Below are 17,592 nucleotides of genomic sequence, written 5' to 3'. Positions count from 1 at the left end.
ACACTGAAATTAACAGCTGGTTCTTCTCTGTACCTTCTGGTTTCCAGACCTCCAAGACATGTCTGCGTTCCACAGTCCCAATGACAAGCTCTGTGGTAATAATGTGAAAACTTTTAACTTTCTCTAAAAACAAACAAACCAATCAAACATACAAACAGAAAACTGGAATTCCTGTGCAATACTGTCTTCCACGACTGCCAGTGTTGCAAACTTACTGATAATAGTAACTGGCCAGGCTGGATGGGGCTTTGAGCAACCTGGTCTAGCGGGAGATGTCCCTGCCCATGGCAGTGAGGTTGAAATTAGATGGTCTTTAAGGTCCCTTCCAACCCAAACCATTCTGTGCTTCTAGGATCCTATGAATCTTATGATTTCTGTTAAATCCTGTGAATTCTGTGTACTCAGTTACCATGCTACTTGCTTCTAGCTCAGACTCTTTATAGCTACATCCTGTTTCCAGTAGCCTTAAGGGACAAGCCTTTAACACACGTGCTATGGAGCAGCAGGTGGGAATGAGCACAGCTACGAGGCACAGAAGCACCACAGAGCTCACCCTAAAGGAGGCAGTGCTCAACAAGGGCTCAGCTGAGGTCAGGAGAAGCCAGGAAGGTAGAGACTTGGCTCCTCCCCACAAATTAATTAATTAATTAACATTAAAAAAAAAAAAAAAAGGAACTGTAGTTCAACTGAAACAGACCTGGGCTTTTCAAAATGTCCGCTTTTCCTAATCCACGCAGAGGAAGTCAGTTCCTGGAAGCCTCCAACCTGTCTGCAATTGCCAAGTGCAATAACCAGTAATTTTTGCTGGTTTCCCTGGAGTTTTAGAGAAATTAAAGCCTTCAGATCCAACTTGAGGAAGCTGTCATTTCTTCTGGAAGTTTATGTGCAAGAGGAGTCCACCACTAAGGGTCTGCCAGTCATTTCACATGGCCCCTGTGACAAGGCTTCCCAAGTGCTTTGCTGCAGGGAGCTCTGCCTGGCAGGGACTTGCTACCAATCCAGAGGGATGCTTGAAAATGCTGCAGCAGGACAGGTCTGTCCGAGCCCTGCTCCAATGCTACTGCAAGGCTACGTGGGGACACCAGCAGCTCTGGCGGGTCCCAAGACACCTAGGCAGCAGGTGTGCTCACTTGCCCCTGTGCTAATTTGTTCATCCATCTCTTCAGGTAAGTTGATCCAGTGAAAATCTGGAGTTTCTTCAGGCCAGCAATTGCCCTACAAGGCAGCACAACTCTAACCTCAGTGCCTCAGGTAGTCTGTGGGGTACTCTTTGCAGCCTTGTCTTAATTACAGCAACGTAAAAGACTTTGTCACCTGCTGCTAAATGTCTGGGTTTTAGACTACTCAGGGTGCCGTGGACAATGCATGTCCCTACACAGACATAGCTAGAGACTGATGAGGCTGCCAGAACATCTTTATTTTAACTAGGAGTACCTTCCTCTAGCCTCTGGATGCCTTACTTACAGCAAGACACATATCTGCCTATATTTATCAAAACAAGTTGTCTTCTCTACAGCATTGTCTCCTCCCACATACTGCTGACAGGTAGCTTCAGTGACAGAGGTTACCCCAATTATTTAGAAAGTGGAAGCAGCAGCCCAAATAGTTACCTTCCTGCGCAGCCTGAGCACACGAACTGCTTCTTCACCTGCCTCTTGGAAATTCAGCTCTGAAATCCTACTGACAATAGAGCAGATACATACCCCCCTCTAGTGGGAAAAGTACAGCTCTGGTTCTCCGGGACAGGAGTGGCTCCAGCCCTGCAAACACACACACCTACCATGGATGCCCAAAGCAGCTTGGTTTTTCAAATCAAAGGGGCAATAGAAGCTATGATGAAATCTAAAGGCATTACTTTTCAACATTAAGCAGAAAGCATTTCAAGGAAAAGGCAGCCTAAGCCTATAAACTTACCAGTATTTTGTCTGCTGAGCATTAGGCATGAATACAACCAGAAGTCTTTTGCATTGTGCTAGCGTAATGATTAACTTCTGAGAGGTTGCAGCAGTAGGAATGTAAAATGTTAGCAGGAAGGCATGGCCACGTTTTAAACCTGTTTTGCTGTAATAGAGAAAAAAAATCTTGAATGCAAAACAAAAAGACAACTGAGTCTTCTGTATGTAGTTTTTACTACGTCTATTGCAGGAGCCTACCAGCTCGCAGGCTGAGTCACAGGTGGCATTTTCTGGAGTGGTTTGGCATTTAGCTTTCTTTTTTTGAAAAAAGACTTGCTCTAGATGAAGGTGAAATAAACGTGAGGTGGAAAGTAGAATCTGGGGGAGAAAAAAATAGAACACCTTTTATCTATTTTCACGCAGTACTGCTCTGCAATGTGCACATGTGCAGATCCCTCCTGTCCCAAGGGCAGGATGAAGGCGCCACCCGCCGGGATCTCCAGAACTGCCAACAGCATCAGCGCGCACTGCCCGCCTCGGGGAGAGGCAACAAAGGGACTGCAAGAGCCTGGTTCGGCTGGCCTTAACCTGCCCCAGCCTTTTCTAGTTCAGGGATAAGCATGTGCTTTGCAACCAGCATTAGGTGCCTTCTTACAAGAAAAAAATATAAAAGAAAAAATATATATATTAATTTTTTATATATTTTTTCTTCTAAAAAAATATAAAGTGTTCACTTGCATGTCCCAGCAGTGTACTGCCCTTTGAGATCCCATTGCACCCATTGCTGAAAAGTTCAGTCACTGAAATCCATTCCTAGTCTGCAAACCAAGCTTCCAGTGCAGCAGCTTTGCCACCTATAAGCACTTTCTATCACATCACCCTGACGCACTTTGTCCTTCTACTCATAGTACATGAGCATTTCCAAGAGGGTTTGGGCTAGGTGCTGCAATATTTTTCCTGCTTTACGTTTCCAAGTTCTTCTTTTAACATACTGTGACCTAAACACAATTTCACTGTGTATACACACACAGCACCTTCATAAGGAGCACAGTTAAACAAGGACCAACAACAGCGAGGCTCAGAGGGACTGTGGGCATAGTTTTGCAATTCCTCTGTCTGGCCCAGGTAAAGACTCCTAATTTCAGTGCTAACTGAACTATAGATAAAGTCTGTAAATAATGTATGTCATGCTCACTGGTGAGAGATCCTGCACAGTTCGTGCTAGAGCCAACTTTACACACAGACACTATTTTCATGGTTAGGGCCAGAAAGCTCCAGGTAGAACAAACTGCAGGTAGGTTACATTTTGGGTAACGTGTCTTGGACTTGTCCGCTCAGACATGGCATTTGAGGCCAGCTGTAATCGTTTACCTGCTTCTTAGCCCACGTGGGGAGAGACAGACCTGCCCACCTCTGAAGCAATTTCTGCAATGCAAACTGCTGGGTCTGAACACCAACAGATCAGTACGAGGTTTATGCACTTCTGCCCTGACAGTCACCAGCCTTGCTAGCAGACTCAGAAATTACAAGCATGTACTTCAGGTCTAGTGGCATAAACACCAAGACTTCTTCCAGATTTCACAGAAGCGTGGAGTTAAGATAGCTTAACCAAGCCCTTTCTTCTTTCAAAAGACACACACACCCCAAATGAACAAAAAAAAGTACTTTATAACTGTCTAGTGAAATATGCATTGAATCATTTTCATTGCTTCAGTGTTTTTAACGTTTGCCTCAACATTTTGTAAACTTTCATATTCCATTTGGACTTTCTGCTTTCAGACTTGAAGGCATCAGGACAAGCTCACCAGCTGACTGAAAGCTAGCAAAGCTTCTTAACTTGTTGCACAGCAGAAACCAAGCCTTGCGCTGGGCTTCAAAGCTTGAGCAAGAGCTGGGCCTGCTTGAGATCTCCATGGTTTGCCTCCTCATGGTCTGAAGTTAATGTAGACTTCCTCCTCGGCTTAAGCATTCCCTCCCAGACCGCATCCATCTCTGTTCTTTAAGAGCAAGCAGTACTGAGATGATGCCCAAGACAGGCGCTACAGCACTCAACAAAGCCTTGCCTCAGCATTCACTTGTCTTTAAAGAGGATCTCTTTGCTACATGGTGTTTCAGCACATCATGTAGTCTCATATAAGGAAAGAAGAAAATAATCTGCTGTTTCTTCCATCTTCAGGCAGACTCCATGGCAAACACAATATGCCTCCTATATACTTTGAAGATACTTCTGGGAAGTGAGAAAGAGAGGATTCTCTTCTTATCTAAGTCCCTGTTCCTCCTCTAGAAATCTAAATGCCCCTGCTTCTCTCTCTACCCCACTCAATCCACCTTATCAATAAGCTTGACCCGACAAATTCTGTGAAGCTGGGCCTCAATAAACTGAACCCAACAACTAAAATCAAAGTATTAGCCTTTACTAATCCAGATGCCAACCCAACAGCAGAATAAACAAAATACAACCACAAATAAAACAGCATGAGCATAAATTTTATGTACCAATGCATTCAGCAATGAACTTGCCTAATTAAGCTTCGTATCTGTAGCTAGCTACTGATTTACACCTACACAGGACTTACAAGGTACTGTAAATACCATTCCTTTCTCCCCCTAATAATTGTCAGCAATATTAGTCAATTCCATAACTAATTAAGTCCTTAAAAAGGATTTGCTTCAGTGGTCTGGCATCAGGAATACTATGGGCTACATGATGCATTTTATCAAGATTTTAAGCATTCTGAAATGCTTAGAAGGAAACAAAGAAGCTGCACCATTAAGGTAGCAAGATGGATCTCAAAATGAACTTCTCAGCCCAGTAAATAATTACAGCAAAGATTTTGCTTTGCTTAATTAGAAGTGTCCCCTGGGAAGTACAATTCCTTCTGCCAGAAAGTCCTACTGGAGGAAAAATGCATTTGATGCTAGTCTTTACTCCTGAAGACCAAGGTTTCATAGGAAAAGCTGAGCGTACCTCATGATAGACTTCCACACCGGCTATCCAGACTTTCGGATTTGGGAGAGCAAGAGCATGAACCCTTTGGTAGTCTTTTTTTTTTTTTCTTTTTAACTGAAGTCAAAGCTGCCAGACTGATTATCAGTAGAGGTACTTTCCTTCATCACTCCTCACACATTATCAGAAGTAAACCATGATAGCAAGATATCAAGAACTATGTCAGTGTATGTTTTAAACAAGATATAAGGCAATCCAGAGTTAAGCAGCAGCAGCTCAAGCTGCATATCTGAGATGAGAATTAGGTCTACAGAAGATCCCCAAGTATGAAAATTAAAAAAATATATTTTAAATGTAAAAATAAGCCATCCTGTGCAACACACAGTATCTGACTAGTCACAGTTTTGGTTAAAGACTGTTCCTATGGTAGTGGCAATTTATCTCCCTCCATCACCTAATAAAAGGCATTTCTTTTTTAAAAACACTTCTCCCCTTAATCCCACTTGATACTTCAAAATAGCAGCCTAGTACCATGGCAATGCAAGCCTCTTCCTTGTTTCTCTGAGAATCGATCCTGAACTTAAAGGAGCACTCTGGGAACCCTCAAAGAAAACTTAGGCACAAAGTACTTCATACATCCAGCAGCATCCTGTCTGAAGAATGTGCAACAGAACTAGCAGAGCAACCAAAACCCACTAACCCTTCCTCGTGCCTCTCAGGACCTCTCGGGCATGCTCCCGTATACCAGGCAGCACTTCATTCCCGTCTCAAGCCTGAAGTTCAACCTGTTACTACTGCTTCAGGAACACAGCTGTGGGCAGTTTAGACTTGACTGAGGCACATAATCAGGCCCTAAAGCTAAAGGATGAATATATAGAATATATTTAACCAGTATGAAATGAGTACCACATACCGTCATTCCTGTAAGAACTACAATTGAGTCTGTCCCAGTACTGCCATCTTCTGCCCAAGGTAACACTTCAAAAGCTAATACATTGCTACAACACATGAAGATCTCAGACAAGAAATCCAGGAAAGGCAGGGATAACTGAAGACCATCAAGTCAGGCAGGCACAGCGATGCCTGTTTTGTTTTTCCTGTCTTCCTGATCTCTCAGAAAGTTGCAGAGCCTTTAATACAATAAATTACAGAAGGTGCTTCTCTTCCCCAGCCCTTTTCAAAGCAAGTAACTGGACCAGCTGCTACCAAAAATGAGTCTGTTACACACAATTACAGAAGATTCTTTTATTTGTTCATAGTAACATATAGTAACATAAAGTGTGTGCTTCCACTTAGGTATTTAAGTGCAACAAAGAAATCCATTACTTCATTAAGCTTCAGCAAGGCGAGCTATGTTTTTATATGCAATGGAAAAGATTATTTCAAGTGTCTCCCTTTGTTGCACAACAATTTAAAGCTTCAAAAATCTAAGGAATACCTTCCACAGGATTAGACAAGCAGACACTTTGCTTGATTATGAAATGTTTTTGTCGGATGAGCTAAGTGTTTTCTGCAGTAGAGCTATTCATTTGTAAGCCACAGATACTACTACCAGAGTGATACCGAAGTAGAAGTGGTGCCATTTCAGTAGTCTGTGCAAGAATTCCACTCTACTTTTTGCATGATGCATATCTTGAAGATACGTTCTCCCAGTTGATCACATTCCAGATGGCTTTCAAATAATCAGGTCGAACATTTTTATACTGAAGGTAATAGGCATGTTCCCATACGTCGATTCCTAGCAAAGGAATAAGACCTGTAGAAAAGAAGGATAAAAACTTTAAGTCTATGAAAAAATGCTTCACATGTAAAGTTTTATTTTGCTATTACCCAAGTTCTTCAACTGTAGAAAGACAGAATTGAAACCAGCTGAGGTCTTTTTTTTTTTTTTAATAAGTTTACAGGTTTTTTTTTACATGTATAAGAACACAAGTATCTTCCTGAAATACACCACCACAAAAGAATCTCTTGCCATACCAATATTTGTTTCCACTGTTTTAATCACAAGTTACTGTTTCATTACTTTCCTTGCTTTTATACTAAAACATTTTTCTAGTTGAGGTTTTTAGTGGAGAGTTTTCACTGAGAGAAGGGGCAATATTTACCCACTTTACCACTGTTTGTTTCAATACTTTTTCTTTTTTTTTTTTTTTTTTTTACCACTGATAAGCAGTGCACAGACCATTTTAAGTGTTATTTTATTATAATAATTATTATTACTATAATAATAACTTATTTAATTGACATTCATCACTATCTACCAATAGTAAGGAAGCACACTATAAGCCTTCCATCTTAAACCTAGTAGCCTGTTTCAAGACAAGAGGTGTTACATGCATCTTTCCCTCTCCTGTTGCTTGGCCTATACCTAGGGTTCTGTAAATAGTTCCTGTCAGAGAAAACAATCTAAACGTAACAGAATTATTTTTCCCAATGCTCTTACAGGCAAGCGACTCCAGTTACTCAGAAACAGTCCAAAGGAGCCTGAACTGAAATTACTGTGTGAGACAGCACTTCCACAGTATGTGCTATCTATCTCCCTTTTTTTGATTAGACAGACTGTAAGCCCTATTGCTCTCCACAGAATTTCTAAGTCCTGGTTTACAAATGCTGTTTTATAAACTGCAACTGTTTTTGACTTCTGCTAGAAGTGAACTGATTTATCCAGCTATTTTTCTTCATGTCTAAAAAATCCCTCTCCCATCTCACACATTTGCCTCTGAAATCTACAAAAAGTGGAGGGGAAGGAAAAAAACCTGACCTGTTGTTCCTTGCAAAGGGTCTTGATTCGCACAAGCTGCTATCTGTAGGCGCCCTTGCTCTTTGTTATAGCCAAGCCACCCCCAGCCTGATCCTTGAACACCAACTGATACAGCTGTTAGCTTCTCCTTGAAGTTTGCGAAGGAACCAAAGTCACGTTTGATGGCTTCCATCAGTTCTCCTTTAAAAAAAAAAAAAAAAAAAAAAACCACAGAAATGTCACAGTATGTCAGGTACTTCTTAACTTCCATGTATTGCCTGAAAACAGAAGGAAAGAGGCAGAAGCAGTTCGGCTCTGAGAAAAGGAACTGTCTAGACAAAATAGATGCATTGTTAGTTAACAATTCTGTCCCAACCTGCTTAAGAGAGCAAGCAGACAGAAATAGACAAAGGCAAAGCTTTAAAGCATTTTTCCTGAGAATGCCACCCGAAAAAAGCTCCATCAGAAACGGACAGAACTGCTGAGCTACTAGCGGAAATTTCAGCTTCAAAATCTTATGCACCTGAATCCCACCAGTCTACAGACGGGCATAAACACTTCATTCAAAAACTTTCAAGTCGACCACAACAGCTTTTGTGAGATCTTTATTATAGGGCCGTTACCTTTAATTGCAGGTCACTTGGAGATTATCATTCCTCTATCCTCCCAAAGGGATTTCTTCCTTGAGGTTTTAACTGTTAAACTATCCCTACTTGAAAATGGAGCATAAATCCAGTCACTAGGCTGGGTGGTCTGTAGCACATTTCTTCTCTTTCTGTGAAAGCTGAGTACATGTACATGAACTTAATTACCACAGCTCTGGATAGCTATTTTCTCTTATGAAGATAGAAAGGACATATACAGCAATAGCCAAGTATTTTGCAATGTACACGTAATCAGTTTTAGAAATTAAATACACTGAGCACAGAACTAGCTTTTTGAATTTTTACCTTGCTTTGAAAAGGCCCTGACTTCCTCAGAACTGTGGTAATTGTCGCATAGAAAGGCAAATTCAGAAAAAAATAAAGATATAGACTATTCCAAAGAGACAAAAGATCATCAGTTCTGCTGGTCATTTAAAACTGACTCAATAAACCATCACAACAAACCTTTAGGCTCTCCTCCTCCATTAGGCGAAAGATTTGTCCAGAAGATGGTGTGATTGATATGACCCCCACCATTGAACTTCAGTGCAGGCTGAAGCGACACCTGAGCTGTAACATCACCTAAGGATGCAGAAGATAAAAATAAGTAAGTAGACAAATAAAAACATCACAAAAACATCACCACCACAGTAAACACTAAATTGCCACTAGGCCTCCACTGATACCCAACATCTTTCAACTCTTATTAGCCCGTAGCGTATCTACAAAAAAGGTAAGGGGCGTTGTGACTGCTACTCAGATTTTAGATAGCCACTGGCAAACTGCATTAAGTATTTCTCATCTTTTACTTGTCCTATAACTACGTGTGACCTGCCAATATTGCACCTCTCAGGCAGCTCATGTTACACGTACAGTACTGAAGTATCTACTGCCATTCTACAGCTAAATAAAGCAACCAGTAGAGCCAGAATGTGTTAAGGACTTCACACTTGTAAATTGCTCAGTACCACCAGTTTTAGAAAAGAACACTATTCACCCTTTAAGTCATTGACTTGCCCACTGTGAATTTTTAAACTTCTTAAACACCTTGAACAGGGTGAACAGTTTGTGCTCCAGAAAAAGCTGCTGATTACAGTCAGCACATAAACCACAATGTTCCTCTCCCTCCAATTTTTCATTTCTTTTTTTTGGGGGGTGGAGGCTGTTTTGATTGATTGTTTTTGGAAGAGATGTGATGACCCAGGACATTTTATTCAACATGAAGAATTGTTTATCTGAAACCTGTCCTCCAAATACCGCTGTCTAATATAGGTGAACTCCCCAGTCCAGGCAGGCTTTAATTTCAAGAGAAAAACAAAGACCAGGAGTCCATCTAGAAGCATCCGCAGCACATCTAAGCAGTGCACATGTAATGCTAACCCTCGTTTCCAGGCCTGCACATAACGCTCATACCACCCAAGGTCAGACAACCTTGTCCATCCCTCCTCCCCCTCCAAAACATGTCATATTCCTTAAAGCATTCACTAGTGCCTTACGTTTTAGAATCGTGTTGCACCACTTTAACATGAGTGTTTTGACTGTTATTTTGCCTTTTAAAATAACTGAAACATTGCAAAAGTTTTTGAAGCTTTTTCCACCATTCCAGTACATTCTCAAATCAGGCACCAGTGCAGGCAGCTGTTTCCCCCCCTCACTTTCAGGAACAAGTGGCATAAGTCCTCCTATAGGAATAAATGAGTCATCCTAGGACAGACGTGAAGACGAGTCACAAAGCAGCAGCACACCTGTCACTAAGGTTTGAATTTAGGATTCCAAGTTCCATACCCTTAAGAAACCACAATGACCTTGGTAAGTCTCATACAAATAAAGTATCTGGATGAAGCTGCTCAGTTCCACGATGTCTCACAAATCTCCCCAAAATACAGAATTCAATCCTTTGTTACAATAGATTACAGTAATGCTCAACCACACACCTTCGGCTTAATTTTTGCTGGAAATGATCATTGTTATTGTAAAGACTTTCCTTAAGATGCAAAAACTAAACAGTTTCCTACAAACTTTTCTTAAGAATAATTTGTTCCTGCAGGAATTCACTTTCAAGTGCAATATAGATTTTTTTTCTTATTCAGAAAAATATCTGCAAGTTAAAAAAAAAAAAAAAAGTGTAACTAACATGTGGCATCTGCGTCTCCAGTTATAACCATACCCAGAGCAACAAAACCAGACAGGGGCAGGAATGGAATAAAGCATCCAACGCAGCCAGTGCAAACACTATTTCTGCATTCAGGTATCAAATGAAGGATGCGACGTCTCTCATATCCCGTCAAACAGCATCTTGAAGCATTTTCCTTGAATTCTGCATGCCTTTAAGTTAATCCAGAAACATATCCACAATATCACAAGCCAGGAATCCAAAAATAACTCAGGACATTTTAAACACCGTTATTGTTTATGATACCATGCCTTAGCAGAAGCATGACCACTGTGAAGCTGAGACAGCATTTGATTGCTGCCCCTAAAACACAGTGTTTGGTTGCTGGCAAAACCGTCCTGCTGAACTTGGCACTGGAAAAGATGATGGACAAAAGTAACTTGCCTGTACGTTACTGCAACTTATCTTGAAACCTACTTGTATACAGTGCCCCCTCCAGCCTATTGCACTCCTCAACCCAGAAGTTGTTGAGGACAACTCAGTAAACCACAGGACAATTCAGTAAACCAAGACAGACAGCTCAGAGGTGGTGCTCAAGAGACTTGTCAGCTCAGCTTCTCAGTCTGCTGCTAAGAGTCACTCCTTTCCTTCATACAGAAGCCAAGTAAAGCACCATAGGTCAACTGTCAGAAAAGAATGGGAAATTCTAGTAGGCATAAGTTTTCAATGAAAATAAGTTTCAAGGTTATATCCTTCAATTGGCAAAATCCTGCATGTTTTGATGGACCAGTAATCAGAACCAGATTATGCTGAAAGCTTTCTGGAATAAAGTTATTACTTCCCATGCTGGATCCTGTCACAGAGGTGCATACTCATTTTCAGAAGAACTGACAACACAAGCAAATGGAATCCACTCAAGAAAGCTTTTGAGTTGTCTAAACAGCTACAGATAGGTTAACAACATGTTAAAGATGATCTAAAAAGATTAGTTCATCTCCTATTGCTGAACAGAAGCCATTGCCAAGGTTCTGTTATCCAGAAGAGATAGCAAATAGATGTGACAGAGATAGATGTGATATAGTGAATAAATTTACGTCTAACCGAACAGTGAAATGCTGTGCAGAAAGTTTTGGCCAGGCTCAATTTTTAAGTATGGGGAAAGAAGGACAGTACTGACAGAATTAGGTGGCAGTTCAGACTCTGCCCTTTCCTAAAGCCTGGTCTTCCCAGTCTTTCTAACGAGGGTCAAAATCCCACACACTGCATACTGTGCTATCACTGAAGTAAAAAAGCCAACCCAAAACACACACACAAAAACAGTGTAAGCAAATATTTGTCTGGCTTTGATGTGCATGACAACCATAATGCATTGCAAAATACAGGCAGCAAAATCGTTACGGAAAGATTAAATTCTACCTCTAGAAACACTATCACCAAGACCAAGTGATGAGAGCCTATCAACTGATAGTATTTTTTTTTTTTTTTTAAATACCTTAGAGGATCCAGGACACTGCAGATGTTTCTGCCAACCAGAAATTCTGTCTTCACTAGTGGCTGAAGCCTTAGTCGTTACACAGCACGAGCAACATCAGCAGTAGATATACTGATTTCTTATAGTTTTGTTTCCCTCCTTAGTTGCACTAATTAATCTCTGCTAGACAATTTTCCTGGATCCACCACTGGCAGGACAAAGCAGCAATCTTGATTGCATGATTCTTAATCAAATCTCATTAGAATTTAAATGGCACAAGTTATTTTTGGTCTTACATAGCCACTTGAAAATCTCTAAACTTTCACAAGTAATTAACATCCTATATTCAAGCACACTGGTACTTCTCAGGGGTACAGGGCTCAAGATTACTCAGACATGGACAATTTTCACAGTTTCATCTAAGCCCAAACAAAATTACACTATGGAGCCACTCAGCAACAAGGCATAAGTGAGTCTATAAATTCATCACCTTTTAGACATAAACTGAAGCTCTTTAGAAAGATCATTACTACAGAAAAAATATATTCCGCCTCCTTAAAAGGATATATACATATATTTCACACATTCTCATTAGTCCAACTTAAAGACTGAAATTAGTCTTTTAAAAAGCATTTCATGTGTTTTCACTGTAGTTTGGCTAAAACAACTTTGAAGTTTTCACAAAAGCCAGTGTATCTCAAGATTCAATTTGAAATATTAACACAAAAAAAATCCCTTATGTCATGCTATGTATTTCAGTTCCTCACATTGGCACGAGCTACATGACCCCTTAATTTGACCCAGTGGCATACTGACAACAAATTTCAGCTCTCCTCACTGGGTATCACATAGACATTCGCCTTACATCCACTTGTACGGGACTAAGATTACTTCACAACAATCAGCAAAGCACCTGATGCGTGAACCATCGAAGTGCACATGTTCTATATATTTTACATAATTTTATTGCTAAGCTTTCATTACAAAGTATTTATTCAGTAAAATGACTGCAACTTCCTATTGGCGCTTTGGTTCCAGTTACTAGTGTAAACACGGACTAAATCCACCACAGTCAACACAGTTTCCCCATATTTTACAGTACTACAGAGGGTGGAACTTGGGCTTTTGGCTAACCCTAGCAACACTGAAGCCTACCACAAACCTGCTCTTAGTAACATTTTACTTTATTACAAAATAAAAGGAAAAAATGCAAGGTTGAAATACACAATCCAAAAAAATGTAAAGAAACTATTTCCTGTAGAAGAAAGTTGTCTTTTTTTTTTTCTTCGTATCATCTACTTAAGCTAGCTTCCATCTCATCTGCTGACTGCGGACACAAACCTTTTGCCAGCGCCTCCTTGTACTTCTCCTCCGCCACATTCAGGTTGTTGACATATGCGGCGTGGTGCTTGCTGTGGTGCAGCTGCATGATCTCGGCGTTGATGTGGGGCTCCAGAGCGCCATAGTCGTAGGGCAGGTCCGGGAGGGTGTGCTTCTGCCTGGACACCAGGCACCCCAGGGGGGCTACCAGCTTGGCCCCGCTTCTGGAAGAGAAAAGGCAGAAGGAAGCAGCGTTACTCGGTGTTTTAACGCTTCAGCAGGCTGAAGTGACCGTTATGATCTGCTGCTGTAACACGCAAGGTGCTGTCTTCGATAAAGAAGCTGAGCTCCCGTTTTGCAGATTAAAGCACCCCGCGCTGTAACGAGACACGAGGAAACGCTGCAGGGCCGGGAGGAAGGGCGGCCGCGGGGCCCCTCCGCCTTGACCTTGGCGTGCAGAAGGGACAAAACCCCGCGGCCAGGCAGGGGCAGCGCCGTGCCGAGCCGGCAGCCCCGAGCCGGGCGACGCAGCCCCCGGCAGGGCGGGACCACCGCCAGCAGCCCCCCGAAATGGCGGGGGGAGAGCGGAGCGCAGGGGACGAGCCCTCCGCCGCCTCCTCCCCGCCCTCCCGCGGCTCGGCCACGGCAGCCGGGGGCTGCCCGGCCGCCCCCAGCGCCGCAGCCCAGCGGCCGGCACGGCGCTGCCTCCCCCCCGGCTCTCACCGGCCCGGCCAGGCGAGGCGGCACAACATGGCGGCGGGCGGGCAGCAGCGCGACTGGCACCGCCTCACGGCCGGGGGAGGCGCCCGGGGAGGCGGCGGAGGGGCTGGGCCTGAGGGCTCGGCAGCACCTGGTCCTAGGCAAACCCGCCCTGTGGTTTTTGCAGTTAAAAATTGGTAGCCATAACCTTAGGACTCTTATTTGTGAAGTCAGCGGTTAACAAAGACTAACAGGACATTAAAAACAATACTTCTCAATTGCACTGGTGATCAGTTGAAAACCCTTGACTGATCGAGATAAATTGTTCGCATATTACCTTTTATGTACAGCGTGCTTCAAACTGATTCTTGAGGGGAGAAAAAACATTTACGTAATATGTCAATGTGAACACAGTAAAATAAGTAGATCAGTCACTAGAAGTTTCAAAGGTTAATTTTAAGCAGGAAAATAATAGGAAAGCAAGATCACCTTTCCAAACACTGGTGAGACCACTCGGCGCAGTGCTCCACTAGGAAGCAGAAATTCTAGAAATGGGTGAAAAAAGGTTCCATAAAATAAGTCTAGAGAGCTGACCTCCTCCTCTTTAAAAAAGAGCCTGAACATTGACTGTGTGTAAACCTTACTTGTGGAGAAGAGCTGTGATGCACACAGTACTGTCTGGGAGAAACCAACAGGCAGTTAAGCCTTGAAGAACCATCTGGGATACGGCTCAGCAGCAGAACAGGCCCACCGAATACATGGGACCAGACTACACTGCAGTTCCTTCTGACCTCAGGAGTCTGCATGCATTTTCCCCATTTATAATCACATTTTGTCCACTTTGCAAACTGCATAAATCTCTGACAATTTGACACATACAGACTACTATTCTTAGTGCCACATAATTCAGCAAAGGTGGGCTAAATAAGTACCTGTTAAACAGACATGCCCTCTGTGCTTTTAAAGGAAACCCATAGAAATGAGACAAAGGATTTCCTCAAAGAATTTATTTAAAGTATTTTTCTTCATTTGTCACTTGATCCCAGCTATGTCTATGCATACAGTGGAGGACATTACCACCTTAAAATCCCAGGCCTCAGTACTGAAAGCAGAGGCAGAGCAGCAGCCTGTACCAGAGCTTGCAAGCAGCTCCACACTCCCATGAAATACTAGTTGCCATTAGGATCCTAACCTCTGGGAACAAGGAGGGCACTTAAAAACACCTTTTCAACTATTTCATCTACTTACTTTTTTGATCCATTCCATTTTTTTCTCACTTTTCTGAGTTTCTTGTTTCCCAACACCTGTTTCTCAGCGTCAGTTCAGCGGCCCTTAACACACATCAGAGTGCTTCATTTGTGTACCTTAACTCCATCAGATAAAATAATCAGTACTGAATAGTTAGTGAAAAAGAGTTCAAAGAAACATGAAAAATTAGTTCTCCTGTAAGGCCAGTGAGAAAAGCTCTTCATTATGAAGCATTCTACAAGATAAAGACAAATACTAGATTAAATGTAAACTATATGGGAAAATATCTTTGCTACCACAAAGCTCTCAGTCTTTTGAGTTTTGTCTTTTTAAAAAAGTGCATGTATCCAGAGATCTTAAAGAACCCAAATTTACTGGCATAAAAAAAAATCAGTGGGGTTAAGTGTGAACAACCTTGATTAAAGTAACTTACCTCATCTTGGAATTTGCCAGTAAATCCACAGAAATCCATATTGTGAATCCAAATATTGTGACGCAAAGTACAGTAGTTGCCCCTCCACACCCTTTTAAAGGACCTCAGAAAACCATGCAAGTTTCCTCTTTTTAACCTATCAGCCAGCTGTACTCTGGATATCTGAGCAGAAAAAATAACTACTTTATCAACAGATAAAAGATGAATTGTTTGAAGTCTACAGATTTGTAAACAAAACTTTCCTGAATATTGAAGTAAATCCATGAACTATCATCTCCAGGATGATTAAATGCCTTAATAGAGGCTGTATGAATTTACTGACAGCCGAGAACATGAACATTACTGTGGTTTAGCATTTGTGTGCATTATTATACTGTATTTCACTACTGCTTTGCTGCAAGTACTGCAAGAAAGCAAGCCAATTATAAGATGCATTTTTTTATTAACTGAACTAATTGCTGGGTTGCTTTCATTTAGAAAATAATTCAAACACCCCAGCCTACTTATTTAGCAGATACTCTCTAAGTAGAGAATGACAAAGGAAATAGCTTATCTTACCTTACAATTATTTTCCTAAAAGTTAAGTAAACTTTTAGTCTGTACCCGTTTTGTATTTTTAAGCTATTTAGCTAAACTTCATTTTTAACTATTTAAAAATCACTCACCCTTGAGAAAATTCAAATCTTCATGAGGTTTTAAGACATGCTCTTTAGACAGCATTAAGTGGCAAGTTGTCTTTGCCTGAAAGACATACTTTTAATAAAGACCTTAACAGCACAACTAATAGCAGTTAGTGCAACTCCAAACATTTTGCATCTTTCTAATCCGTTACACTAGATGCCATCTTCTTAAAATGAGTTGCTTTCACACTTCAGATTTGAACCACCGATTTCATCATAAGGCTTTTTACCATTCGTATTATCAGATAGTCATTGCTATTGTCCATTACCATCATTTTAAACTTAAAAAAAGTTTTAAAAGAATTATACTCCACCACAAATAACTGGAATATATACACACGCACTACAGATACTCAAGTGATAAAGCACTAAAACTAAATATGAATCACCAGCAACTAAAAATGTAGGATTCTTTTTGTAAACCAGAAATTACTTTGGGCACCAGATGTTAGTAGGTTTTTTTTTTTTTTTTGGGTAGATGTTGTCACTTCTCTTCTACATGCCCAACTGCCCAGTAAGTACTATTTTTCAGGCAATAAGAGCTAATGTAATGTTCCCCAAAACCACCACATATTGCAAATGGACTTTATGCTTCCAGTGAGACTAAGTTATTTCAGCATCTTTAACTGAGCCCTATGAATTTAAAGTAGCAGCAGTACCTAGACTAATTTGTTTCCAACACATGTGACAGCGACTAACAGTATTTTAATTATAATCATTTATCTTGGACCACAGTATTGCTGATGCTAGTTCTCATATAGCATGGGAACCCTTCTACAACCTAGGAATTTATTTAGTTTAAACTACAGCGATAGCATTTCCAAGCGTCTCCTATAACTTTGAAGATAAACTACTTTCAGTCAAGTTTTGCTGTTCCACAGTGAATTACAAAGCTATAAGCTATTTACTATTATTCTAGTGATTATATGTGAAAGAATTGCATTAGTTGTTTGGTAATGGCAAGATTCTCAGGTAGGAAAATGTTGAAACTGAGTTAAGTCTGCCTAAAAGTATGCTGCTGAATACTTCTATTTTCCCTTTAACAATGCTAAAAAAGCCAGGACTTTTCCCTTGCCTCTTATTGTTACCATCACAAAACTAGCAGACAAAAAAATCACCTGAAGGTCAGGTTCCAAGCAATTCATAATTCACTGCTACTGAACAATAAAAGTATATATTTAAATTTCTGAACTTAAAGTCAGCTCACTGAACTTTCCCTCACATAAGCTATTTAAAAAAAGGAGTTGTCTTTTTAAAAAAATGCTGAATTACTACCTTCTTAAAGTGTCATAATTTGTGTATTTACCTGTAGGATACCTCCTAGTCTTTTTTTTTTTTTTTTAAGAGCCAGGTTCCAACTCCAAAGATTCGCTTTTATTAACTTTTTTTTTTTTAAATCTGT

At 41.0% G+C, this 17,592-nt stretch overlaps 1 protein-coding gene across 1 annotated transcript; it reads right to left on the bottom strand.

Moving 5' to 3' along the window:
* Window positions 1-6,072: 6,072 nt before the first annotated feature.
* On the bottom strand, window positions 6,073-13,924 carry SOD2 (superoxide dismutase 2). The gene is made up of 5 exons (XM_032185305.1): window positions 13,854-13,924; window positions 13,152-13,354; window positions 8,692-8,808; window positions 7,604-7,783; window positions 6,073-6,598 (listed from the first exon to the last, which is right to left on the bottom strand). The coding sequence occupies exons 1-5, from the start codon at window positions 13,880-13,882 to the stop codon at window positions 6,453-6,455; spliced, it is 675 nt and encodes a 224-aa protein (XP_032041196.1). The 5' UTR covers window positions 13,883-13,924; the 3' UTR covers window positions 6,073-6,452.
* Window positions 13,925-17,592: the final 3,668 nt, after the last annotated feature.

The sequence above is a fragment of the Aythya fuligula genome, chromosome 3 (genome assembly GCF_009819795.1).
Source record: "Aythya fuligula isolate bAytFul2 chromosome 3, bAytFul2.pri, whole genome shotgun sequence".
NCBI lineage: Eukaryota > Metazoa > Chordata > Aves > Anseriformes > Anatidae > Aythya > Aythya fuligula.
The sequence above is the reverse complement of the archived record's forward strand: the minus strand, read 5'-3'. Positions and strand labels throughout refer to the sequence as shown.